This window comes from Psittacula echo (assembly GCF_963264785.1).
Source record: "Psittacula echo genome assembly, chromosome: 5".
In the NCBI taxonomy this organism is placed as follows: Eukaryota; Metazoa; Chordata; class Aves; order Psittaciformes; family Psittacidae; genus Psittacula; species Psittacula echo.
In genome coordinates, this window is record NC_137739.1 from 17,567,153 (window position 1) to 17,591,938 (window position 24,786).

The 24,786-nt window shown below is 64.2% G+C and overlaps 4 protein-coding genes across 4 annotated transcripts; 3 read left to right on the forward strand and 1 right to left on the reverse strand.

Moving 5' to 3' along the window:
* Positions 1 to 1,380: 1,380 nt before the first annotated feature.
* Positions 1,381 to 10,515, forward strand: LOC308221613 (uncharacterized protein; the record flags this gene model as incomplete). Its single annotated transcript, XM_080618761.1, has 11 exons — positions 1,381 to 1,435; positions 3,329 to 4,282; positions 8,173 to 8,361; positions 8,789 to 8,917; positions 9,073 to 9,154; positions 9,249 to 9,386; positions 9,541 to 9,658; positions 9,736 to 9,831; positions 9,918 to 10,014; positions 10,204 to 10,255; positions 10,358 to 10,515. The coding sequence occupies 11 exons, from the start codon at positions 1,381 to 1,383 to the stop codon at positions 10,500 to 10,502; spliced, it is 2,055 nt and encodes a 684-aa protein (XP_080474887.1). The 3' UTR covers positions 10,503 to 10,515.
* A 1,029-nt stretch (positions 10,516 to 11,544) lies between these two features.
* LOC308221665 (myeloid-associated differentiation marker-like) lies at positions 11,545 to 12,411 on the forward strand (the record flags this gene model as incomplete). The annotated part of the gene is made up of 1 exon (XM_080618833.1): positions 11,545 to 12,411. The coding sequence occupies one exon, from the start codon at positions 11,545 to 11,547 to the stop codon at positions 12,409 to 12,411; it is 867 nt and encodes a 288-aa protein (XP_080474959.1).
* A 3,093-nt stretch (positions 12,412 to 15,504) lies between these two features.
* Positions 15,505 to 20,258, forward strand: LOC308221808 (cytoplasmic phosphatidylinositol transfer protein 1-like; the record flags this gene model as incomplete). The annotated part of the gene is made up of 8 exons (XM_080619119.1): positions 15,505 to 15,552; positions 16,590 to 16,738; positions 17,759 to 17,847; positions 18,491 to 18,582; positions 18,678 to 18,773; positions 18,854 to 19,009; positions 19,085 to 19,148; positions 19,993 to 20,258. The coding sequence occupies 8 exons, from the start codon at positions 15,505 to 15,507 to the stop codon at positions 20,256 to 20,258; spliced, it is 960 nt and encodes a 319-aa protein (XP_080475245.1).
* A 1,065-nt stretch (positions 20,259 to 21,323) lies between these two features.
* Positions 21,324 to 24,141, reverse strand: MSS51 (MSS51 mitochondrial translational activator; the record flags this gene model as incomplete). The annotated part of the gene is made up of 5 exons (XM_080619197.1): positions 21,324 to 21,421; positions 22,292 to 22,855; positions 23,035 to 23,159; positions 23,380 to 23,535; positions 23,846 to 24,141. The coding sequence occupies 5 exons, from the start codon at positions 24,139 to 24,141 to the stop codon at positions 21,324 to 21,326; spliced, it is 1,239 nt and encodes a 412-aa protein (XP_080475323.1).
* Between the last annotated feature and the right edge of the window lie 645 nt (positions 24,142 to 24,786).

The following is a 24,786-nucleotide window of genomic DNA, read 5'->3' on the forward strand; positions in this document are numbered from 1 at the left end:
GTTTGTGGAGCTACTGTAGCTCCAAAGCCCCAAGGGGCAGCTGAGCTGGTTCCAAAGCTCTGCTCTGAACACCACTGTGGAGCTCCAGCTTCTCCGTTCCTTACAGTGGGATGCTCTGACCATTGACAGGGGGAGCTGGCTGTCATCGAGCAAGAGTTGGACCCTGGTTGTGGTGCCAGGGTTTCAGCCACCCTAATGCAGAGTCCCGGTGCCCCCACACTGCTCCTGGCCTCAGCAGCAGCACCCCAGGATGAGCTTGAGGTGCTCAGCTGGTGCAGGCAGGATGTGGGATGCACGTAGGGCTGCTGTGAGCACCCAGCCTTCCTCCGGCCCCTGTCACCCACCTGGGTGGTCCTGTCACTGAACCAGCGAGAAGGAATGGGTGGAAGGATGAAGGGACAAAGCCACTGGGAAAGCTGGGCTGCTCTCCATCTGATCTTCATCCACTGTGACCCCAAGGGCAGCAGCCCTCTCCCATCACAGTCCTCCCAGCACCCAAAAAGCTGCAGGATGGGTGGTGGGAGCCCATCCGACAGTGCCAGTGGGCACCACTGACTGTCCACACAGCCTGGCCACGACTAGGGCCACCACCACCATGTCCTGCATCCTGCGGGATGAGGGCTGTGTCCAACAGGACTCCATGGGGCTGGGGCCAGTGCAGGAATGTGAAGAGCAGGGTGAGGAGCAGAGCTCCCACTGCAGGACCCTGCTTAGAGAAGGGATTTCCAGCTCCTTCCACATCTGCTGCTGATCGCGGGATGGGGCTGGGATGGAGTTAACCCTTGGCAGACAGGGTGGGAGAGGGATGGATGATGCCTCGAACCCTGTGCTTCCCCCTCTGGGTAAGGGGGGCAGCCCCACTGCAGCCCCTCACCCTGGGGTCCTCATGATCCCTGTGGCTGTTCCCCAGGGATTTTCCAGGAGCTCAGGCCTGGGACACAGCCCCTGGCAGGGACAGCCACACCGGAGAACAAAAGCACTGAACCAGACACCACACACACCCAGCCCTGCCTGCACCAGCGTGTGTTGAACCCTTGCTCCGTGCTGGAAACCCCTAGGGGAGCCAGGGGTGCGGTGTACGGCCTGCCTGGGACCCCCAACCCGGACAGGAACCCCTGGCTCGGCGGGTCCCAGGCAGCGCCCCCAGAGAGCAGACCCCAGGCAGACGCTGCAGCAGCGGGGAGGCCCGAGCTGGTGCGATGGGAACAGGGGCAGCGGGGCAGGACCGGGGGTCCGGTTGGGGCGGGGGCTGCGGCAGCACCTCCCCCTGCCCGCCCCCCGCGCCGGTCCCCTCCCCTTCCCCTCCCTCCGAGGGCAGCCGGCGCCGTCCCGTCCCGGGGCTCCGCAGCTCCCCATGCGGGTCCCCCCCTCATCCCCGCCATGGCCCGGCTCTCCGTTAAGGAGCATCTGGACGGGATCCTCTCCGACTTCGAAGGTACCGCCGGGGCTTCGGGACCTCCGCGGGTGGGGGGCCGGGTGCCAGCGGGGGGGACCCGCGGAGGCTGGGTATGTGGGGGGGGGGTGTTGATGCCGCTTGTGCCAGGCAGCTTGGGGGGGATGGGATGCATCGGAGAGGACTGCACGTCGGAGGGAGACGGGCTGTCCCCCCCCAGTCCCGCTCGATGGGGCAAGGTGGGGGCTGTGTTCCCCCACCCGAGGCCGGGTATCGTGGGGAGGGGTGCTGCGCCTTGCGGAGTCGTGTTGGGGTGCTCATGGGGGTGTTGTACCCGACGGGGCGAACGCTGCGCGGTGCCGGGGGGGGGCTGTGGGTGTTGGCAACCCCGTGCTCGAGGTGTGCGGGCGGGCCGGGGGCTGCTGGGTGGGGGGTCCCGGGACGGACTCGTCTTTCTCCCGCCCGCGATGATCCCCCGGCCGCTTCCCGGAGGCCGCGGTGGGAAGAGCCGGGAGCACGGCCGGAGAGGGCGGCGAAACCCGACCCGGGGCCGGTGCTGCCCGCGGCGGGGAGGAATGTGTGCACCTATCCCGGCACCTTAACCCCGGCTCTGCCGGGCTGACCCCACATCCTCACCCCCTCCGCGTCTCCTCTGCAACCCCTTCTCGCCCTGCCAACCCCCCCCCCCCGCTGCCGCTCCCCATCACTCCGGACACTGCCTGGGGTCTGGATGAGGATGGGTCAGGGGCCAGGGGCAGGTTTGGGGTGAAAAGAGGCGGTTTGGAGTGTCTTGGGCAGTGAGATGGATGCGGGGAGGGGGACGTCGGCCCTATGGCCCCCGGCAGCTCTGGCCGGGAGGTGGAGCAGGACAGGACCGGCGACAGGAATACCTGCCCTGGGGAGGGCTGTTATTAGCAGCCCCCGCGCCCCGGCCCCTGACCCCTGCTCAGCCCCGGGCACAGAGGTGAGCAGGGGAGGGGACCGGGATGGGACTCCCACCGCCCCGCTGCCCCCAGCACCGTGGCCAAGCCAGGGGGCCAGGGAAGAGGAGGATGAGGGCAGCTTCGTGCCGTTGGGTGCTATGCTGGGGCAGACTGGCACAGAGTGGGGATGAAGGGGCCTCCCCACAGCAGGCAGCCACCCGCTGCTTGGAACAGGGTGAGGAACCGGCTGCTGGCACCAAAGGTGCCATTCAGCAGAGCTGCTGCACGGCAAAGGAACTTCCTTCCTGCAGGGGCTTCGCGGGGGTCCCGGCTGCTCAGAGCTGCCATGGTGGTGCCAGGCAATGGTGCACGGGGGAAAGAGGTCCCTCCACCGCAGCCAAGCGTCCCCTGACTTCTCTGTCAGGAGGCTTTGAACGGGAGCCCGGTGCTGTGATGCCCATGGGATGGTTGGCGGGAATCCGTGTGGAGGGCACATCCCCACCAGCAGCCCGAGATGACAGCTTGGGCTTGTGGTTACCGTCGCTGCTGCGAAGCTGCATGGGAGGCACGGCTGCAGCCCCCTGCATGGACGGCGTGTAGGGATAGCTCTGGCCATCAGCAGACGTCAGGGTTAATGCCATGAGAGGGGGTAGGAATCCTCCCCAGCTTGGCTGTTGGGATGGATGTAGAGGGAGGTCTGTGGTGGAGGATCCGGTTACTCGGAAAGGATCCCTTACAGAGGAATAAAGCAAAGGATCTCTTACAGCGGAATAAAGCGGGCAGTGTGCGGCACCGGCCGGCCCGGCACAGATAAACCGCGGAAACAATGCGGCAGCGCCGTGAGGCCGCCGGAGCCGGGCTGGTTTCCCATGCGGGGTGGGCTCACAGCGCACCCGGCTGCACGGGGGCACCTCCATGTGCTGGCACGGCTGGGGAGGGGGCAGAGCCCAGCCACGGGTGCCGTCGGGTGCCACTCATGCCACCATCTCTCTCTCTCTCTCTCTGTCCCCAGCGCTCAAGAAGTCGTTTGAGGCAGAGGATGGGGACGAGGCGCCCTGCTCCCCGCTGGTGTCCTCACTGCCCTCGGGCACTGGCGGGAGCCCCCCGCCGCTGCAGCCCGGCCACCCGCCCTGCTCCGGCAGCGCCGCCAGCCCGGCCCCCAGCCCCGTGCTGCGCAGCCGGCTCGGCGCCCGCGTAGCCTCCCTCCAGCCCTACCAGGGCTTCGCCACAGGGCCGGGCAGCGACGGCGAGAGCCTCCGCAGCTCCTCCTCCAGCCTGGAGAGCCCCGCGCCCACCGGGCTCCCCCCGCCGCCTCGCACCCCCCCGGCCGCCGGCCCTGGCCTAAAGAAAGTCCCGTCCCACGGCAGCGTCTTCCCCGTGGAGCTGGAGCATCCCCTTGGCGGGACTGCCACCAGCCACGGCTCGTTGCCAGCGCTGGACCTGCACATCGCCGAGGAGCCGGGGATGGGCACACCCCCGCTGGACCCCCTGCTATGGGGCACTCCGAACCCTTCGACCCAGCCGCACACCCAACAGCCTTCCTCCTCCATGGCCCCAGACGATGGCATCAAGGCAGCTCTGGGGCTGGCTGAGGTGCCAGGGGGGCGGGACGTGGCCATCTGTGCACTGCCTCGGCCACAGCCCAGGGTCAGCCTTAGTGCCAGCCCCGTCCCATCCCACCGGTCCCCAGCACTGCCCCGGGGCCAGGGTGGGGCAGCCCCGGCCCCTGCTGCTGCTGCCCCTTCCCCTGAGAGGGCTGAGACAGCCCCACAAGCTGCCACCTTCAAGCTTGTGTCACAGCCGCAGACGGTACAAGTGAGCTCCCAACCTGCCTTCCTCGGGGGGCTGGTGCTGGTGCCGGCACTGGGGACCCCGGCAGTGCCTGGTGGAGTCAGGATGACCCCCCTCAGCGCTGGACTGCGTGGACCCTGCATGGTGGCAGAGGCTGCGGTGACGCCAGAGCATGGTAGGACTTGCTCCTGTCTCCCCTTTCCCCACCAGGACTCCCTTGCTGGGCACAGTGTTCCCCTGTTGATCCAATGTGGGGGTGAAGGGTGGTGCAGGGTGATGGTGACACTGAGGACAGGATGATCCCCACCGGCTCCGGGGGGCGTTGGGTGCATGGCGCGTGGCGGGGGTGCTGTATGTGTGGAGCCAAGCGGGGTGCTGGCAGCGCTCCCAGCCCTGCAGTGCCTGGCAAGCTTCCCGTGCCGCCCTGGCACTGATTGTTTTCCCCAGTGCAGGGAGACAGGTTGGGACACATGTGGCCCATCGGCAGCAGCACCGGGCCTCGCGCGTGCCAGCTATCGCCACGATCTTGTCCCACATCCAGCACTTTCTTCCCTTCTCATCCCTCTCCTCACCTTGGCACAGGGATGGATCCTGTTTCTCCCTACCTGGGGGGGCAGAGGAGGTAGCAGGGGGCCAAGGTGCACTGGGGCATGCTCGGCGCACGCCAGGGGGAAGATGCTCCCGGTGCAGCCATGCTCTTGGCTCCCACCATGTCGGCGTGGGTGCAGCCAAGCCAGTGCCCTCCCCATGCGTGGGACCCCCATGTCCTCCTACCCGGTGGCTGTTCTGGGGAAGGCTGGAGGACACCGGGGTGAAAGGAGACGGTGCTTGGGGCTCACTGGTGTCATAAGAGCTGCCGTCGCCGGGCTCTAAGTACTGACGCCGGCAAAGGCATCCATACATCTGCTCCGGGCTGGTGTGAATCATCTCCCAGCAATTCCCCTGGCCACACTGCCCAGCCAGCCTGGCTGCCTTGCCGACCGACCCGGCACTGCCCACGGCACCGGCCAGGTGCACGGACAGAGCTCGGGATGAGTTGGGGTTATGAGGACACAGGGGACAATGCTCAGGACCCAAGTGGGGTGATGGGGATGTGGGAGGATGATGCTCAGGGCTGAGCCAGGGTGATGGGCACATGCAGGACAATGCTCAGGACCAATCCGGGGTGGTGGGGGTGGTGTTTGGGGATGAGCTGCGGTGATGAAGATGATGCTCAGGGCTGACCCATGGTGATGGCAAGGTAGCTGAGCATGGCATACGGAGCGGGCCATGAGCCATTGAGCAGCGTGTGGGTACCGTCTGCCTTGCAGATGGCATGGGGTTGGCAAGCACTGCTTGGGCATGGCAGTTTCTCTGCCAGGAAGAGGTGTGGATGCACTGCTTCCTCTGTGGGGAACAGAGCAACCCCCAGCCAGTGCCACCCATGGTGTCCATGCGGCACGTCAATCCCGCACCCCATGGGAGGATGCACCGAGCGAGCCACCGTGTTTCACTTCCACACGGAGCGAGCCTGGGTCACCCACGCAGGGCTCAGGGCGAGGAGGAGGAGGAGGAGCAGAGGAGGAGCCGTAGGCTGCAGCCGTCCTCCCCGCCTGCACCCCAGGAGCCATTTGGCCTCGGTGACCAGGTCTTGGTAGCAGCAGCCCCGGCTCTGGCCAGCTCGCTCAGGTAGGAATGGCATTGGGTAGGGTGGCAGTGGATAGGGCAGGGTGAGGGTCCCTGGTCCCTGGCGGGCAGGCGGTGCTGTAGGGTGCAGGGTTTCACTCCATGGTTCACTTCTGCTTCTGCTCACCACCAGCACCCGGCAGTCCCAGCCCTGTGCTGTGGCTCCCACAGCCAGGCAGGCTGGCTCTGGGTCCGGCTGCAGATGTGGTTTGTCATCACTTGTCCCCTTGGGTTGTGCTTGGCACTGGAAGAGGCACCAGCGTGCCTGGGTCATGTTGGTGGGTAGAGCTGTGGTGAGCTCATCGCTGGTGTGATGGGCACAGCTCCCTCCACATCCCCAAATCCTCCATCCCTTTGTCAGAGGGCTCAGCTCCCTTGTGCCCACCCGATGGGAGCCACGCTCTCCCCATCCGATGTCCTGTTTGGTGCAGCAGCGAGTGGCTGGGATGGGAGCTCCTCTCCCAGCACCCTCCACCCCAGAGACTTATTACAGGGCAACCGGCCAATTAGCCCTGCATCAGTCATTAAACCTATGGAGGACACCACGGACCTGGGACTGCTTGTCCCTGCCTGGAAAACAAGAGCATCCTTAATGAGTCCTGGAACAGGTCTGGCTGCAGGAGCCATTAGCCCTGGAGGTGCGTGGGGATGCCAAAGAGCTTCCACGTGGCTGTGGCCACCGGCCATTGCTGATGGGGCTTTTCAGCAACGAGGGCAGGGACATGGGGGGGCTCCAGCCCCACAAGAGGAGGCAGCTGTGGGTGCTGCACCGCGGGGAGCACCCCGGGGAGCTGGGAATATGATGCAGGCACCACATCCTGCCTGCAGTGAGCGGCCTCCCTGGGTGGCTCCAGGCAGTGGCTGCATCGCTTGGCTCCGGATGTGTCCTGGCAATCGCTGAGGGCTGGCAGGGACCAGGGTGGGGGTACAGGGGACTGGTGTCCCCTGGAAGTGGTGGCATGCCCAGGTCAGCACCAGAGGGGTCCTACCTCCCTGCCTGCCTGCAGAGCGTCCCAGCAGCACCGGGTGGGTGCTGGCCCTTGGCCCCCCCTGCTGGGCGTCACAGCTGTTACCAGGAAGCCCCCAAGTGTTTTCACCACTTCCGAGGAACACCCTGACCCACAGAGCATGGACGGGGGAGCCTCAGCCATTCCCAACCCCGCCACTGTCCCGGGCGGTGGGTTTGTACCCACCAGTGGGCACAGGGTGCTGGGTGCCCCCTGGGATGCTATTGCCAAGGCAATGGGCATGTCCAGTTCCATCATCTGGTACCCGGGGCTGGCTCGGGACGAACCCTGCACATGTGTTCCTGTCCCCGGGTTCCGTGGCACAGGGCCGCGGCCTCGGCAGGGTTTGGCTCCCTCGGCCTTCATCAAGCTGCCACTCGAGCCTCGCCAGTGCTGGGAACTGGCTGGCACATATGTGGCAGGCTGCAGCGTGGGGGGACGCAGGTGCCGTGGGGCACTGCGGCAGTGCCACCACCCCACAGCTCACCTCAACGTGCCAGGGCTAGGCATGGGTGCTGCTTGGGGGGCACAGGCTGCTCCCTGTGACAGGGTGACAGCGGGGATGGATACTCACAGCCAAGAGCTCCCGTGCCCCTTCGGTGCCACCCGTGGGGGTGCTGCGTGCCGTGAGGTGGGAGGAGGCATCCCCGTGGTGGGGTGGCACCGGCAGACTCAGCGCAGGGGCTTGGCTGTGCGGGGAGAGGGCTGCGAGGGAAGGGAGGGAGCAGGGAGGGATGTTGCCATGCTGGTCATGCGTGGGAGCCGCAGCCTCGCCGGAGCTGGGTTTGGTGCCAGCCGGAGGAGAGGGGGCCGGGCTGCGGCGCTCATGGGGACGGCGATGCTGGTGGCGCGCAGGAGAACCCCCTGGCCATAGCAGGGTGCTGAGCGACGGCACCGCCGCGCCGAGGTAGGAGTGAACAATGGCTGGGTCGGGCAGCAGGAGGAGGAGGAGGGGGATGAAAGGGCTCGGGGGGCCCCTCAAGCTGCTGCAAAAAGGGCTGAGGCTAGTGCGGGGCTCTGGTAGCCCCCAGGCTGGGCACAGCAAACCATGCATGGCCCGGGGCTTGTGCCGGTGCCTGCGCTGCTCCTGCCCAGCACCCCCGGGACCACAGGCAGGTGCCCCTTTCCACGGCAGGCACCGGTGGGTATGATGGGGGGTGGCAGGTCCTGCCCAACGCCCTGAGCCCCCGGGTGGGCAGCCGGTGGGACCGGCAGGATGGCGCGGCCACCACGAGGATACCACTGTGGCACATTCCCGTCCCCCTCTGCCCGTGGGCTGCCCGTTGCCATGCTGAGCCTCGCCGGCTGTCAGGAATGTGCCGGGGCGGCTGCTGCCGGGACAACGGCGCTGGCAGAGGGGTCTGGGCTCACCCAGCTTTGCCCACCCGTGCAGGGAGCAGCCTGGAGCCTGAGGAGCACAGCATGGAGCAGCCGGCTGAGCCAGAGGAGGAGGTGCCCATCACCACTGCGCCCGGCCCGGCGGGATGCCAGCTCTTTGGTTACGTGGGAATCGAAGCTGTGCTGGACCAGATGAAGATCAAAACCATGAAGATGGGCTTCGAGTTCAATATCATGGTTGTGGGTGAGCGCCAGGCATTGGGTTCATCCTGGCTGGGGCAGGAATCCCGGCTCTGATGCCACCGTGCCAGGGGGAATCGTGCTTTTAAGGGATTTGAAGGGATTTAGGCAGCAATAAATTGAAAAGGAGCAACACCCCATACCCCATAATGCAGTGATGCTGGTGGGTGAGATCAGCTCAAACTCCGGGATGCTCCCAAATGGGTACCAAGGGGTTATTGCCTTGGGAATAAATCTTTTGGGGGGATAGACCAGAGCTATCCCAACCTCTGGAATGCTCCCAAATAGGTACCAAGGTGCTATCATCCTGGGAAATAAGTTCATTGGAGGGACAAACCAGAGCTATCCCAACCTCTGGGATGCTCCCAAATGGATCCAGAGTGGGATTAATTTCTCATGGGGGACAAACCAGAGCTTCCGCTTTCCTGCAGGGCAGAGCGGGCTGGGGAAGTCGACAATGGTGAACACCCTCTTCAAGTCCAAGGTGAGCCGCAAAGCCTCGCAGCCTGGCCACGAGGAACGCATCCCCAAGACCGTGCAGCTGCAGTCCATCACCCATGGTACAGTCACCACCACAGGGTCATGTTCTGCCAGCCCTGGGGAGAAGCAGGGGACACTGTGTCTGAGGCTGCATCCATGGCCTCAGAGCCTCCACCCCAAATCCCCTGCTGCTCCCCGTGTTTGGTCCCCGCTGACCCACATCTCTGCCCCATAGTCATTGAGGAGAAGGGTGTGAAAATGAAGCTGACGGTGACAGACACGCCAGGGTTTGGGGACCAGATCAACAATGAGAACTGGTAGGACACTGGGGTGCAGTATCCCAGCTTGTTGAGTGGCAGTTTTTGGGTGAGGGTTGAGCTCAGATACTGTCTCCCAACTCCTCATCCTCAGCTGGGACCCCATCATCAAATACATCAATGAGCAGTACGAGAGGTACCTGCGTGAGGAGATCCTCATCACCCGCAAGAGGAAGATCCCAGACACCCGGGTCCATGGATGTGTCTACTTCATCCCTCCCACTGGTCACTGGTGAGTCCCCACTCACAGCACCCATGGGTGCTCCCTGCTTGGTGTTGTGTGCCACCCCAGGGTGATGGTGGTAGGGTCACCTCAGGGTGATGGTGGTGTGGTTGCCATGGGGTGATGTTGGTGTGGCACCTGGGGTGATGGTGGCCCTTGTCAGGCTGCGCCCACTGGACCTGGAGTTCATGCGGCGGCTCAGTAAGATCGTCAACGTGGTGCCGGTGATCGCCAAAGCCGACACACTCACGCTGGAGGAGCGAGCAGAGTTCAAGCAGCAGGTGAGGACAGGACCCCAATGGGCTCCCAGGGTGCCCCATGTGCCCCTCAGCCCCATTTCAAGCCCTGTATCCCGCAGATCCAGGAGGACCTGAAGACCCATGCAATCAGCGTGTACCCACAGGAGGACTTTGACCAGGACCCGGATGACAGGGTGCTGAACAACAGGATTCGGGTGAGTGCTGTGATGCTGGGACTGGGGATGCCAAGCCCTGGGGACCACAGCAGGGCTGAGCACAGCAGCCTGCTCTGCACCGGCAGGAGAATATCCCCTTCGCTGTGGTGGGAGCAGACCAGGAGCACCAGGTCAATGGCAAGCGGGTGCTGGGCCGCAAGACCAAGTGGGGCATCATTGAGGGTGAGTGGAGCCCTTTGCATCCTCAGGCATGGGGAAGGTCTGCTGGGGGTGTGAGGAGCAGCACCTGTGGGTGCACCCCTACCTAGGGGTGCGGCATGGTGCTGTGCCAGTGCTCTGGTGGTACCCAGAGCCTGTGGGATGCGCATCCTGGGATCCCTCCACCCACTGCCCCTCTGCCTTGCTTTGCAGTGGAGAACCCGACACACTGCGAGTTCCCCCTCCTGCGGGACCTGCTGATCCGGTGAGCAGGGGATGGGGTTGGGGGTGCTGCACCCCATGGTGGGGACAGTGGGGCAATGGGGCTGTGATCTGATGCCCTCCCTCCTCGCTGCCACCCTGGCAGGTCCCACCTGCAGGACCTGAAGGACATCACCCACAACGTCCATTACGAGAGCTACCGCGTGCGGCGGCTGAACGAGAGCAACCGCCCGGAGCTGAGCCCTCTCAACGGGCTGGCCAGCAAGGGCGAGGCTGGCAGCGACCTCTGAGCCACCCACATGTCTCCCCGGAGCCACCCCTGCGCCATGCCAGGGGTAATGAGCTCCTCAGCAGTGCCAGCCTGCCTTGGGCTGGGTTCCTTGTCCCCAGGCACAGACCTCGTTGGACCCTGCATAATGGTAAAGCTCAACCTGGAGCTCTCAGCCTTCACCATCATCATCCTCCTGCTGGACTCCCCATGTCTGATGTGCCACCACTCTCCTGTGCTGCTCTGGCCGCTGGGACCATGGGGCAAGAAACAGACCCCCCTCAAAGGTGCTGCTGGGGTGTGGGGTGCCAGCACCAGCCAGGCACCCCAGGGCAGTGGCAGTGCTGTGGTGGTGCCATGGGTGGCTGGATAGCAGGTCCCCTCCCTGTGGTCACCCCACCTGCCCTGCTTGGTGACGGCAGCTGCCATGGCCGGACTTTGAGCCACTTATCGGTGGCGGAGGTTCCGGATGGGTGCGGAGGTGCCAGGAGGGGTGGGAAGGTGCCACCCACAAAGGTGTGGGGGGTTACACCCAGCTGCTGCCTGCTGGGACAACCCCTGCTAGGGCACCTCCACAGGGTGCAGCCCCCCAGCCCTTCAGGCAGACCCCACAGGTGCTGCTAGCCCTGACACAGTGTAGGGATGGGGGTGTCAGGGGTCCCCCCAGTGCTCCAGGGGTGCCTATGAGGCTCCTTTGTGGCTCCCGCTGTGGGTGCAGTGTCAGGACGGTGGCACCCAGTGGCTCCCTGACCCCCCCTGCCTTGGCCCCACTGCAGGGCTCAGCATCACCATGAGCACCAACACCCTTCGCCCAGCCCCCTGTTAATGATCCACCTGCCTGTGCTGCAGCCAGCAGCCACACCAGCGAGCGTGCGTGGTGTGGAGCTGGAGCTCGTGGAGGTGGTGGAGGTGCTGGTGGAGGTGGCAGCAGAGCCGGGCTCTGCAGCCCAGGCAGCTCGGAGGGGCCAGCGGCTCCCTGCCCCACGCCCCACCTTCCGTCCTGCACCCCAATAAGAGCAGAGGCCAGCAGCACCCACTTGGCTAAGGGAGAACTGGCAGGGACCATGGCGGTGGCCACGGTGAACCTCCTCGCCGTCACCTCCTGGGTGGGCATTGCCCGGCTCTTTGCCATCGTGTTGTCCTGCATCGCCTTCAGCTTGGTGGCCTCCACCCGGGACTTTGAGGGTCCCTATGGGACGTGGTGCATGTTCACTTGGTGCTTCTGCTTCGCCGTGACGCTGCTGGTGGTGCTGCTGGAGCTGCTGGAGCTCTACCCCAAGCTGCCGCTCTCCTGGGATGACTTCACCTCGGCTTTCTCCATGCTGGCGACACTGATGGTCTTCACCACCTCTGTGATCTTCCCCTCCACCTTCATCAGCAGCCCCTGCAGTGGCAGCAAGTGTGCCAGGCAGGCTGTGGCCACCACCATGTCCTGCCTCTGCTTCCTCGCCTACGCCATCGAGGTGGGGCTCACCCGTGCCAAGCCAGGGGACATCAGCAGCTTCCTCTCCACCGTGCCTGGGCTCCTCAAGGTCTTTGAAGCCTACGTGGCTTGTCTCATCTTCTCCTTGCTGGATACCTTCAGTTCGGAAGCTGGTCTGCAGTGGTGCGTGGCTGTCTACTCCATCTGCTTCATCATCACCCTCCTCATCATCATCTTCACCATAGGCCGATGCCTCACCTACATCCCCTGCCCGCTGGAGAAGATGCTGGTGGTGTACAACGCCCTGGCCCTGATGATGTACATCACCGCCACCATCCTCTGGCCCCTCTACAGCTTCAGGGGGAGGAGCCGCCCCCAGAGCTGCGGCAGGAACTGCTGGTGGAACAAGCACCTGGGGGTCACCTTCCTCACCATCTTCAACCTCATCGCCTACCTGGTGGACCTGGTCTACTCCACCAAGATGGTCTTCATCAGGGCACCTCCATAAGGGCTGCAGGTGGTCATGCTGGGGCGAGGGAGGTGGGACGCGGCTGGGTGCTGGTGGAGCTGAGGAAGAGGCCAGACACCTCGGAAAGCTCCTTCTCCCCATGCCGGAGTAGAGAGCCATGGGTGCTCCAAGCGGTGTGCTCAGCTTGGGGACCCCCAGGCTGCCCGGGGGTGGGGAGACACACCAGGTGCTCCCAGGACCCTGGAGCTGGGGGGGGGCTTTGGGATTAAATTGGGTCGTTTTTCACTTGCTTCTGCTTCCTCTTTCTTCCCCCTTCCTGGCTTTCTGCAGGATTCTCCCCAGCAGCATGGGGCACTCAGGGGTACTGGTGGCACTGGGGGGACACGGGGGGTTGTCAGCAAATCCTCTTTTTAGCTCCTTGTTGACTTGGAGCCAGAGCAAAGCAGGGCATGACCAGGAAAAACCCAACCCAGATACCTTTGCCTTGGCACCCCCACAGGACCCTGCGGAACGGGTTCCAGAGGAATGTGGCTGCTGGGGGGGCTGAGAGCCTGCCAAGTCCTTGTCACTAGCACCACCAGGTCCTGGTCACCACCACTGTCACCTAGCAGGAGCCCTGCTGGATTTGGTCCTGGCTGTGCTGGTGGGAGACCTGTGTCTCCTGCGTTACTCTTTGGGGGCTTCCTGGGGGGACATGGGGAAGGGATGGCTGTCACCTAGTGCCATCAGAGCTGGGGCTGGAAGCACTGTGGCACCACAGGGTAGGAAACCAGGAAGAAGGCAGCAGCATGGTGCAGGCAGATAGCGATGGGTGCAGGCAGGTAAGGTGTGCCCGCAGGCATTGCTCCTGGCATGGCACTCCCAGATGTGGGATATGTGCCCATGGGGCACCTCAGAGGGTTTTGGGGCCACCATCCCTAGCTCTGCCACTGCTTGCTCTGGCTCTGCTGCAGCTGGGTGCCCATCCCCACCACCTCAGGGCTGCTGAGTGCTATGGAGCAGCATCAGTGACACCATGGGATGGCACAAACCGGCTGCCCCAGTGGTGGTGAAAGAGCCCAGGCCCAATCTTTGGCACCACAGGACACTCATAGGTGCCATGGTGCCTGGGCAGTACAACCTCCGTGTCCCATGCCAACACAACTGTGGTGGCATGGGTTGCAGGGTGGTCTGGTGGGTGTCCCCATAGTGGCCATCGCCGGATGACTGCAGCACCCTGGCATGGCAGGGGCTGCTCCTGTGCAGCAGGCAGCCAGGCTGGAGCGTGCTGTAGTGCCACGTTCACACCGAGTGGTGCGGCTAGGCCTTTGCTGTCACTGGATGGGAGTTAAGTGTTTGGCTCTGGCTGGCAGTGCCGGCATATGGGGCGCGATGGTGCTGGGTGCCGGCGCTGAGCTGGCAGTGGAGTGTAGGGGACTGCAGTGCAGGGGGAGGTTTGGAGAGTCCCAGCTCCCTGCACCCGACTGGGGATGCAGAGCATCTCCCTGCCAGGGCACACAGTGACTGCCGAGGGACCCCGGGAGCAGCCAAGCCCCGGTGCATGCAGGGAGCCTCGGTGCTGGTCTGGGCTGTGCCACGGAGCCCCGGTGCTGTGCCGTGTCAGAGGGCCTCCCGTTGATGGAGCCCTTGTAGTGTGATGCTGGTGCAGGTGTGGTGCTGGTGCCGGTGCAAGTGCAATGCCAGTGCGGTGCCAGAGCCTGTGCAGCATCAGTGCAGTGCCGGTGCAATGCTGGTCCATTGTCAGCGCACTGCCGGCGCTGTGCGGTGCCAGCGCGATGCCGGTCCCGTGCCGGTTCAATGCTGGTGGGGTGCCGGTGCATTCCTGCCCCTAGGGGGCGGTGTGCCGCGGGGCGGGGGCGGGGCGCGGGGCGGTGCGGAGGGCGGCCCGCTCCTGCGCACGGCCCGGGACGGCCGAGGCACGGCGGCGGCGGGGAGCGGGCACCGCCGCGGGCCCGGGTGAGTGCGGACGGAGCGGGTGGGCGGCGGGAGTTTCAGTCCCGGGAGGGATGCGCGGAGAAGCCGAGCCGGAGGCGAGCGGTGGGGAGGGGGCTGCTGGCCGGGGAAAGCGGTGTCGATGCTGCCTGTCCCGGGCATCGCCCAGCGCGGCCGGAGCCCCCGGGCACACCCCGGGCGGTATGTCCGTACCCCCGGCCTCGGGCAGCCACAGCCCCTCCCGTGCCGGTCTGAGCTGCTCCGGTGCCCGGACGGCACGCGCAGCCCGGCTCCAGCACTCAGCCCTCCTCCCTGTCAGCAGGGTGCTCCCGCGTCCCGCAGGGATGCCCCAGTGTCTCCCCGTGTCCTCCAGGGACGCCTCTGTGTTCCCCAGGGATGCTCCTGTGTCCCCAGCCGGACAAGCTGCTCTCAGACAAGATCCCGTGTGAGACCCCATGTGCCCCCTCCATAGCCTGATGCCCCCCATCAGGGTGATGCCCCGGGGCGCTCATGTCCCCTCCCTGCCCCATGGAGCTGGGGATCACAGCCAGGAGCCCCCAGAGCGGCTCCATTATCTACCCTAAGCATCGCTAGGATGTATCCCTGGAGCAGGGGCCAGGGAGGTGAGCAGGACAGCCTGGAAATGCTGGGTATGATGGGTGCTGGGGAGCAGCCGTGGGGGGGCTGGGGAGCGCCTGCCTCGGGAAGAGACCTCCCACACCAGAGACATGAGCACGGGTGCTTCCCGGGAGCCCCGGACCAGGTGGGTGCCCCTGTGGTAGGTCCCCATGGACATCAGCATGTTGGATCCCATCCCGACATCCCTGGTGGCCACCGTGGTTGAGTGTGGATGTGGCACCCCGAAGGCATGGCACCGTATCTTGTGGGGGATATGGGTGCTCCAAGACAGATGTATAGGGAGGGGAAAGGAGTGTGTGTTTGCCCAGCAGGGAAGAAGTTGACGCCGGGGGGTTTCGGGGTGTCCCCAGGCGGGTACACCCAGACTTGTCCTCTCACTGGTGACCTCACGCCACTGCCATGGCAACGGCTCATGAAGTCGCCGGTATCCTCTAGCATGGGGTGATGGGATGGGAGCGTGGGGAAGCTGCCGCAAGCTCACCACCCGCCCTCGGGCCCCCCAGAATGAGCTGTGCCCCCGCCAGCACCCCAACCTCCGCCTGACCCTGTGGCCCTGCCACCATGCTCATCAAGGAGTACCGCATCTGCATGCCGCTCACCACTGAGGAGGTGAGGAGGGATGGGGGGAAAGGGGGTATCGGTTGGGAAGGGGGGTGCAGTGGCAGGGGTCTCCAAGCCCCTGGGTGCTCAGGATCCACCGATGGAGAGGGCTGTGGGTGGGGGTAGCGACAGCAGTGGGGTGACTGCTCAGAAAGGGGCTGGGGGACACGGTGGCCCCTTTCCCATCTCCTCATGGTGCGGCTTGTGGCAGGGACCTTGGCTGAGCCACAAGGGTGAGCTTTGGCCATGGCTGCTGGGCTTGGGATGCTCCGTGCATGTGCTGAGCCGTGTTTTGGGGTGCAGAGCGAGGACATCCCATCCCTGGGCTCCGTGACCTTGGGACATGGAGCCCAGCGGTGGCACCAGGGTCTGCTTGGGGCGACCCAGTCCCAAGACCATGGGATGAACAGGTGGGCAAAGGGTTTTTGGGTGCTCTGATGGGGAGCATTGTCCCAGTCACTGCTCCAGCAGTAAGCTCGAATTCCCAGCAGCAAGTCAATAGCTGGCAGTCAGCAGCATTCCCGGACAAAGGATGCTCCTGAGCACTGATGGGGCTGTTTTGGGGATCTGCAGCCATGGTGCATACATCGGGCAGCACCAGCTCTTTGCAGGCGTGGGGTTGTGGTCACACTACAGGGAGGTTTTCAATGGGGCAGGGAGGAGCTGGTGATGGATGAAATCTTCAGTGGAACAATAAAGCACTCATTGCACAGCCACATCCTCAAATACACACACATATATATCCATATCCATACCTAGATGTAGTTTTCCCTGGCTGCCAGGTAGCTTGCTGAGCACAAAGCCTCCAGGCATTCTGCAAGGCACCTGAACAGTGTGGAGGAGCTGGGTGGGTGCAATCCAATTTCACCTAGGCACTGGAGCAGCCATTGGGCAGGGATGCTGGAGAAGGGTGCCCTAGGAGACCCCTGCCTGCTGCACAGCACTTGGTCTGTCACCCTTTGCTCCGTGCCTTAGTTTCCCTGCTCGGTGGTGTCTCCGGAGGGTGCCAGGCAGGGGTGGCACTGAGCCGGGTGCTGTGGTTGCAGTACCGCGTGGGGCAGCTCTACACCATCAGCAAGCACAGCCACCAGGAGAGTGAGAAGGGCGAGGGTGTCGAGGTGGTGAAGAACGAGCCCCACGAGGACCCCATCCACGGCCACGGCCAGTTCACTGAGAAGCGCGTCCACCTCTCCAGGTGAGGCCCTATCCCTCCCTCCTCCGCAATTCCCAGGAATATCCATTCTGGGTGCTTGGCACCCTGCAATGGGGCTGCACCCATCTCCCAGGACTGCACCTACATCCTGGAGTACACCCATCTTTGGGGCCTGCACCCAATTTTGGGGGCTTCACCTGCCTCTCAGGGTGTGCCCATTTCCTGGGGTGTGCATATCCTGGGGGGCTGCACCCACCTCCTGGGGTGCACCCATCTCCCAGGCATGCACTCTGCCATCTTCAGGGGCTACACCCATCACTCAGAGTGAACCCATCACACAGGGTGCACCCATCTTGGGGGCTACCCTCCAGGGTGCACCCATTTTCTGGGATGCCCCCCTCTCTGGGGTCCGCACTCACCTCCTGGGGTGCTCCCATCTCCCAGGCACACACCCCTTCTCGCAGTGAGCACCCATCTCCAGCGCCAGAGGGTGCCTCGGCTGCGGTGCAGGGCTCAGTGGGGGTGCCCCAGCTGCTGCTCAGCTCACCCCGGGGTTGTCCCGGTGTCCCCTGGGTGCCCGCTGGCAGCCGGTGTCTCCCTCACCGCTGCGGCACACCGCGGCGCGGCACCGGCAGCGCTGCCGTGACTCGGGCTATTTTTAGCGGCGGTGCTCACGATTCCCCTCCTGGGGATGGTATTTATAACGCCTGCAGATGAATCAAACCACCGCCCAGCTCCCCGGGGCCCGATCCTACCGGGGGGGGCAGCAGCACACCGGGGATATGGCCCTGGGTGTGGAGTGGGGGTAAGGGTGCCTGGGGAGGAGATGGGGGTCCTGGGAAGAGGATAGGGGCGTGGGGGTGCACATGAGTGTGCTGAGGAGGTGGCAGGGTTCCTTGGGGTGATGAGGTGTAGATGATGGTCCTGGAGGGATCCTGAGGTGGAGGTGAGGGCAGTCCCACATGCAGGGCTGTGTCTGGAGGAGTAGGGCTGGGTGGCACTGGGTGGTGCTGTGGCCACATCCTGCCTTGAATGGACCCCCATATGCTGTGGTTCCTGCAGCAAACTGCCGAGCTGGGCACGGGCAGTAACCCCCCGCATCTTCTACATCACGGAGAAGGCCTGGAACTACTACCCCTACACCATCACTGGTGAGCCAGGGCAGGGAGAGGGGACGGGCATCCTCAGGCACCCTACCCCTCTCCATCAGTGGCCACTGGGTGCCAGGAGAGCCCAGCTTATAGCTTATAGCCACTGCCCAGTCTCACCTCTCCCTCTCTCCCCCATGGTGCCACCCCCGATGATGCTGATGTGCCACGGTTGTCCCTGCAGAGTACACAGTAAGGAGATGGCATGGGGGGACCTGGCCCTTTCCCCAGCACCTGGCATGGCTGGGGAATGGGGCACTGGGGGAAGTATCCCCCCAGGGATGGGTGTTCCTGGGATCAGCAGTTTCAGGGGTGGGGTGTCCCTCAAGGTGGGTCTCCCTTGGGGTGAGTACCCTTGGGTGGGCATCTCTTGAACTAGATGTCCCTTGGGTTGGGGCATCCCTCGGGGTGGGTGTCCCTTGGGACGGGGCATGCCCTGGAGCCAGGCATCCCTTGGGGCTGAGTTTCCTCGGGGTGGGTGTTCCTTGGGATGGGTGTCCTCGTGGCTAGGTGTCCCTTGGGACTGGGCATCCCTTGGAGCTGGGCATCCCTTGGGGTGGGCATGCTTGGGGCTGGGTTTCCCTCAGGATGGGTGTTGCTCGGGGTGGGCGTCCCTGCGAGTGTGTTCCCCTGGCTGGGAGTCCAGCTGACGGCCGGTCCCTGCAGTGTTCCTTCCTGCCCAAGTTCTCCATTTACATCGAGACCAAGTACGAGGACAACTGTGGGGACAGCGAGAACGTGAGTCTGCGCAGCAGCCAAGACCTGGCAAACTCCTCACCAGGGAGGACACACAGCGCTGCATCGGCACCTCTCACCCTTCCTCCCCTCCCCAGGTCTTCCACAGTGACAAAATCCTGGGCGACCACGAGGTCTCCTTCCTGGACATTGCCTTCGACGAGATCCCCGAGCGGTACTACCGCAGCCCGGAGGTATTGCAGAGCTCCCAAGGGCCACCCCCTTGTCCCCTGTCGCAGGTTGGGGGGCTCACAGCCCTGCTGTGCTCTCCCAGGACCCCCGTTTCTTCAGCTCTGCCAAGACGGGCCGGGGGCCACTGCGGGAGGGCTGGCGCCAGTACACCAAACCCATCATGTGCTCCTACAAGCTGGTGAGCGTCAAGTTCGAGGTCTGGGGGCTGCAGACACGGGTGGAGCAGTTCGTGCACAAGGTGAGTGGGAGCTCCAGGCCGGGGGGGACGCTTGGGGGACAGTGATTAGCTGCTGACCTCCATGGTGTGTCACAGGTGATCCGGGACATCCTGCTGATCGGGCACCGGCAGGCGTTCGCATGGGTGGACGAGTGGTGCGGTGAGTCCCCCCGGTGCTGCTGGTGGCAGGGGACACAGGCCGGGGGTGGCTCAGACCCTCAGGGTGGGAGGGGGCTGCGGGTTTAACTGTAATGCCACTAACCCCATGGGCAGCTCCCGCTCTTCCTCCAGCTCCCTGCATCCTGCTGCCTGCGCTGCTCTGCTCCCTGCCCTCACCCCTGCCTGCACCCCAGCACACTGCCTATTCTTGCTGCACGCCTGGGGAGGCTTGGCTGATGTGAGGAACGGGGAGCAGAGCCCAAGCACCCCTGCCTGCGCTGCCTGCACCGCCTGCACCCTGGTCTGGCAGGGACACATGCTGTCACACGCGGCCACGGGGATGGGAGTTCCGGGTTTTGGCAGTGGTGCCATCCCGGCGAGCGGCTCTCTGCCTTCCAGACATGTCCCTGGAAGAGGTCCGGGACTTCGAGACTCAGATGCAAGTGGCCACAAACCAAAAGCTGGGGAGCCAGCATCCCTAAACCCCTCCCACATGCTGCCTGCAGGGCACAGGGACCCCGGACCCCACCACACTGCCTGCGGGCGGGTGCAGGCAGGGGGGCTTGTGCATGGTGCACGCTGAGCCCCCCCTGCACCCTGAGGCAAGGGTCCTCTTCTGCCCTGCCTGCGCATCCCCTTGCCTGCGCTGCCTGCCAGTCTTTTCCCCACTGCTGCCTGGGCTGGTGCCGGAGAGGGCGGCAGCGTCCCCTGCCCTGCAAGTCCCCCTGTCCCCTTCCCAGCACCCAGCTCGGTGAGGAGCCGGCGCACGGGGCCCAGGCCGCCCCGCGAGGTCGGTGCGCAGGTTTGTCCGTGCCGAGCGGCTCCAAGCCCGGCTGTGCTCGCAGGGATGACGATGGAGGAGGTGAGGCGCTACGAGCGGGAGACGCAGGAGGCCACCAACGAGCTCGTCGGGCTGGTGGCGCCCACCATCGCGGTCGGCGAGGTGGGGCAGCCCACGGCCACGCACTCGGCCCCCGCCAGCGCCCCCTCCACCCCGCTCAGCGACGACACCCCCGACTTCCTCGCCCCACCAAAAACTCGCCCGCGCAAGAAGTCGGCGCCGGAGACACTGACGCTGCCCGCGCTGCGGGAACGCACCGGCGCCGAGTGATGCCGACGGGACTGTGCCGGCCACGCTGCCCACCGCAGCCACGGGGAGGAACCCGCCGCTGGGGCGCAGGGAGCCCTGGGGAGGATGCGGCCACCGGGAGCCATCGCGGATGCCCGTGCAGGTCATTGCCACCATCCAGCGCGGCTGCCTGCACCGGGAGCGGTCCCCAGCACCATCAGGCAGGGGCCGGTTCGCTCAGCGCCACCCGCCCCGGTTACCGCAGAGGCTGCCGAGGTTGCTGAGTGGCATCGCGGTGGCAGCCGGTGCCCATGTACCCAGTGAGTGATGCCGGAGCACCACGCAGGGTAGGCACCGGCGCAGGGGCACAGCGTGTGTGACAGTGACAGGAACCACCGGGTGCTGGTGAGGGCTCCCCGCAGGACCCCCAGGCACAGCAGGTCCTGCAGTGGGGTCCCCTTTGCCCCAGAGGCCGTGGCTGCCCGAGGAGGGCTCAGCCCTCGGTTTTCTTTGGGAAAACACAGGCCTTTTTGGAAATAAAGCTCGAGACACGCCAGCCGGCTGCTGGTGGAGGTTTATTCGATGCCATGGAGGGGTGCCATGCCTGTGACAAGGTGCTGTGTGTCCCGGGACTGGATGTGTGCAGTGAGGAGTGACTGGATCGCCAGTTCTGGGATGCGGAGATAGGGTGCTCTGATGGGGCAGCGAGGGGCTGGGGATCCAGTGGGCAGGATGGTGCTGGCTGCACTGGGTCAGGCCATCCCCGGGGTGATGCCCCCAGCTGCACCAGCAGCACTGGGCTCCTCTCCCCCCCAGCCATCACCATTCTCCAGGTCTTCAGCACCCAGCACTGCTGATGCCACTGGCCCCAGCAGGGCGATATAGTAGGAGCTGCAGTAGACGGGTGCCTTGTTGGGGCTGGAGTAGACCTGCTCAGGCCGCAGTGAGGCAAAGGGGTTGGTGGCATAGCCCATAATGTGCATCTCGAGCTCCACCAGGAGCTGCAGGGAGGACTTCAGCTCCTGCTCACTGCCAGGAGAGTAAAGGCCAGGTCCTGTTATGGTGTGCCAGTGGCGGTGCCAGCACACCAGGGCAGTGGGGCTGTGCTCACCTGTACACGGTGAAGAGAACAGGCAAGCGGTAGTCCCGCAGCAGCAGCAGGGTGGGCAGCCAGCCTGCCAGCAGGTCTGGACAGGCATGGAAACCTGTGAGGACACAGTCGTGAGGGTCCCACCTCTTCGTATGCCACCCTGACACCAGATCTAACAGCACCCGCTCATGCTGGGGTGCATGGTGACACTGGCAATAGTTTGCCACCCTTAGCAAGGTAGGCACCATCTCCTCAGCAGAATGGCTCTGAGTGCCTGGGCTGAGCCACCACACTGAGAGCCACAGGCAGAGACCCCTTTGGGAGCTGCCTATGTGGCAGGTGGGTGATACAGGCAGGACACTGAGCACCCTGAGAGGGGGACAAGACAGCCAAGCCTCAGGGCATCACCCTGGCTGCATGGTTGCCTGTTGTAGCTTGCGAAGCCCTGGATACGTCCCAAGCCACCAGCAGGCGCTGCTGGAGTGCTGACGGGCCTGCACCCTTCTGGGAACATCCTGCTGCTAGCAGTGTGGTGGTGAGGGTCCAGTCCCTTCCACAGAATCACGGAATCACAGACAGTTTGTGTAGGATCATCTTAAGATCACATAGTTCCAGCCCCCTGCCATGGGCAGGGTCGCTTCACCCTAGACCATGTCGCTCAAGGCTCTGTCCAATCTGGCCCTGAACGCTGCCAGGGGTGGAGCATTTACCACTTCTTTTGACAACCTGTTCCAGTGCCTCACCACCCTCACAGTAAAGAACTTCTTCCTTACATCTAACCTGAACTTCCCCGGTTTAAGTTTGAACCCGTTACCCCTTGTCCTATTGCTACAGCCCTTGATGAAGAGTCCCTCCCCAGCATCCTTTTAGGCCCCCTTCAGATACTGGAAGGCTGCTATGAGGTCTGCACGCAGCCTTCTCTTCTCTAGGCTGAACAGTCCCAGCTTTCTCAGCCTGTTTTCCTACAGGAGGTACAGGAACTCACCCGGGTGAAAGCCCACCACCAGATCAGGGCGGGCGGCCAGCTTGGTCTCCACGTGGCTTTCCCAGAAGTCATGATAGAGCCCCTTGTAGCTGCTGAGATAGACCCTTCCCTGGGGCACCGGGATGGCCAGAGGTGGCCTCATGATGGGTCCATCGACCACATCCACCCCCACCATCACCACCTCCATGCCGCGGTGCCCCGGGAACATGCGCGTCAGCTCATCATAGTCTGTCAGCCGGGCGTTGAGGGTCTCCACGTGGGATGCTCCCACCACATGCACAGTGAGGGCCTTGGTAAGGGGCTCGATGCTGAAGAGCCGCAGCCCCAAGCCGATGGTGAGCGGCCGCGAGTGGAAGTCGGTGACCAGGCGTCGGACGGAATCACGCAGCTCCCTGTCCTCTGGCCGCGGCTTCCCAGCATTGGCCCACAGCAGGGTCATGTACCTCCCGGCCAGGATGGCGCCCAGCTTCTCCTCCAGCTGCTCCTGCATGGAGAACCAGTCCTCCCAGCCCTCCACATCCCAGGCGGGCTTTGTCCAGGTCTCTGTGGGAAAGGGGATGTCTCCTGGGGGGGGTAGAGAGAAGCACTGGGGGTCACAATGGTGGCCCCACAGCCCAGGCTGCCTGTCCCACCAGATCCACAAGTCAGGAGGAGGGACTCCCCCATCCATCCACGGGATTCGTGCAGCATGGTGTGGGGATCAGGCAGGCCTGGAGGAGTACACACAGCGTCCCCTGCCCCACCTGTGAAGACAAGCCACTCCACCAGCCGATCCAGGGCCACCAGCTTCAGCTTCTTGCAGAACTTCTTGTGCAGCGGCCAGTTGGCACGCTGGCACACCACACCGCAGTAGTACACGTTCTGGCACCTGGAGACACAGGCAGCGTGCCCAGACATGGAGGGGGAAAGGATTCTGCCTGCCAAACCAAGGCTCCCTGACACCCCTCCCAGAGCTGTGTCGCTGAGGTTTAGGGGATGCCCTGTAGCTGGAGGTGGGTGTTGGGACAATACCCCCCTGGCTTCACCCTGCTTGGAAGCAAGGGGATGGATTTATCCCAATGCCATCAAACCACACCCCCCTGCTATACCTCTTGCATCGCCGGAGGCTTTTGGGGTCCGGGAGAGCATCAGGGAGCTTCCTGCACTCAGCACAGAACTTGAAGGTGTCCTCCATCTTCTGGAACATCTCAAAGTAAGTCCGGATGCCGAAATCGCTGCCGCTTTTCCTCCCGTCCATGGCAGACCTGCACATGTAGGGGGAGTGAGAAGGATCCAGCACAAGCTGCTCTGCCACCACAGTGAGGCCAATGTCTTCTCTCCAAGGCTACCAGGACTTCTAGCTCCAGCCAGGAGCATCCTGTCCCGGGATGGAGAACTGGTAATGGGCAGATGGAGGGGTGTACCCAGGAGCCCCATCAGAGCACCACATACAGGCTGAGCCAGGAGGGTGGGATGAGCCAGGGGAGATGTTCCAGCTGTGGGGACACAAATGGGACGCTCTGCCGATGGGGGGAAAACACGCACCCATAGCAGCACCCATGGGTGCTCACTCACTTGTAGTCCTCGTAGCTCTTCATGTTGAGCTTCTGGAGGATGACGTGGGACAGCCCCGGCACATTGCGGTCCATGGCTTGGAAGCCCAGTGAGTCCACGTCGGGCGCCCTTGCCGCCGGGTCCTTTGCAGGCTTCTTGGTGTGGCCGGGTTTGGGGGCAGCGGTTGCATTTCTCTGGGTCACGGTGGTGGCTGTGGCAGACCGGGGTGCGGGTGCAGGGGCCGGTGAGAGGGTCCCTGGGTGCTGCCGGGGGGTCCCGCGCCGCCCGCTGCCCCCGCGCCGCCGGCCGCCCGCCATCCCGCTGCGCGTCCCGGGGAGGCTGCTCTCAAATGTCAGCCCCGAGGAGATAGCGAGGAGGAGAGCGCCCCGGCCCCCCCGGGGATCGGGTAGCGCAGCTATTCTGGGCATCCCCTCCCCGGGAACCGGCCAACCCGAGCCGGGGGGCTGGCATCCGCCCCAACGCCACCGGGGAGGGTGGTGGGGTCTGCCCCGGAGCTGCTCCTGCACTGCACCCAGGGGGTGGTTGCACAACCTTCGCAATCTGTCCTCAGTGTCCCCATGGCACCTGCCAGCCCCCCGCCATGAGGCCCCGCTCCTTGGGCACCTTGGTGTGGTGTGAGCTGGGTGGGCACCATGGTGTGTGCCAAGCAGGGCTGTGGAGCAGGAGTGGGGCTGGGGCACAGCAGGCGCCAGGAGGGGACATGGTGCAAGTCCTGCATCTGGATTGCTGCTATCCGACACACAGCTACAGGTTGAACAGAGAAGTGATTAGCCCTACCCTATTATTAGGGGCCCTCGTTCTACTATCCTGAAAGCAATCTTTCCATGCACCTTGAGATTTTTCATTTCCCTGACAGTTTCTTTTCCCTAAGGCTGCAATGGTTGCATGAGTAATTGTTCAACTTAATTTTTGTCTTTCATTACCGTCTCGGTTGCGGTACA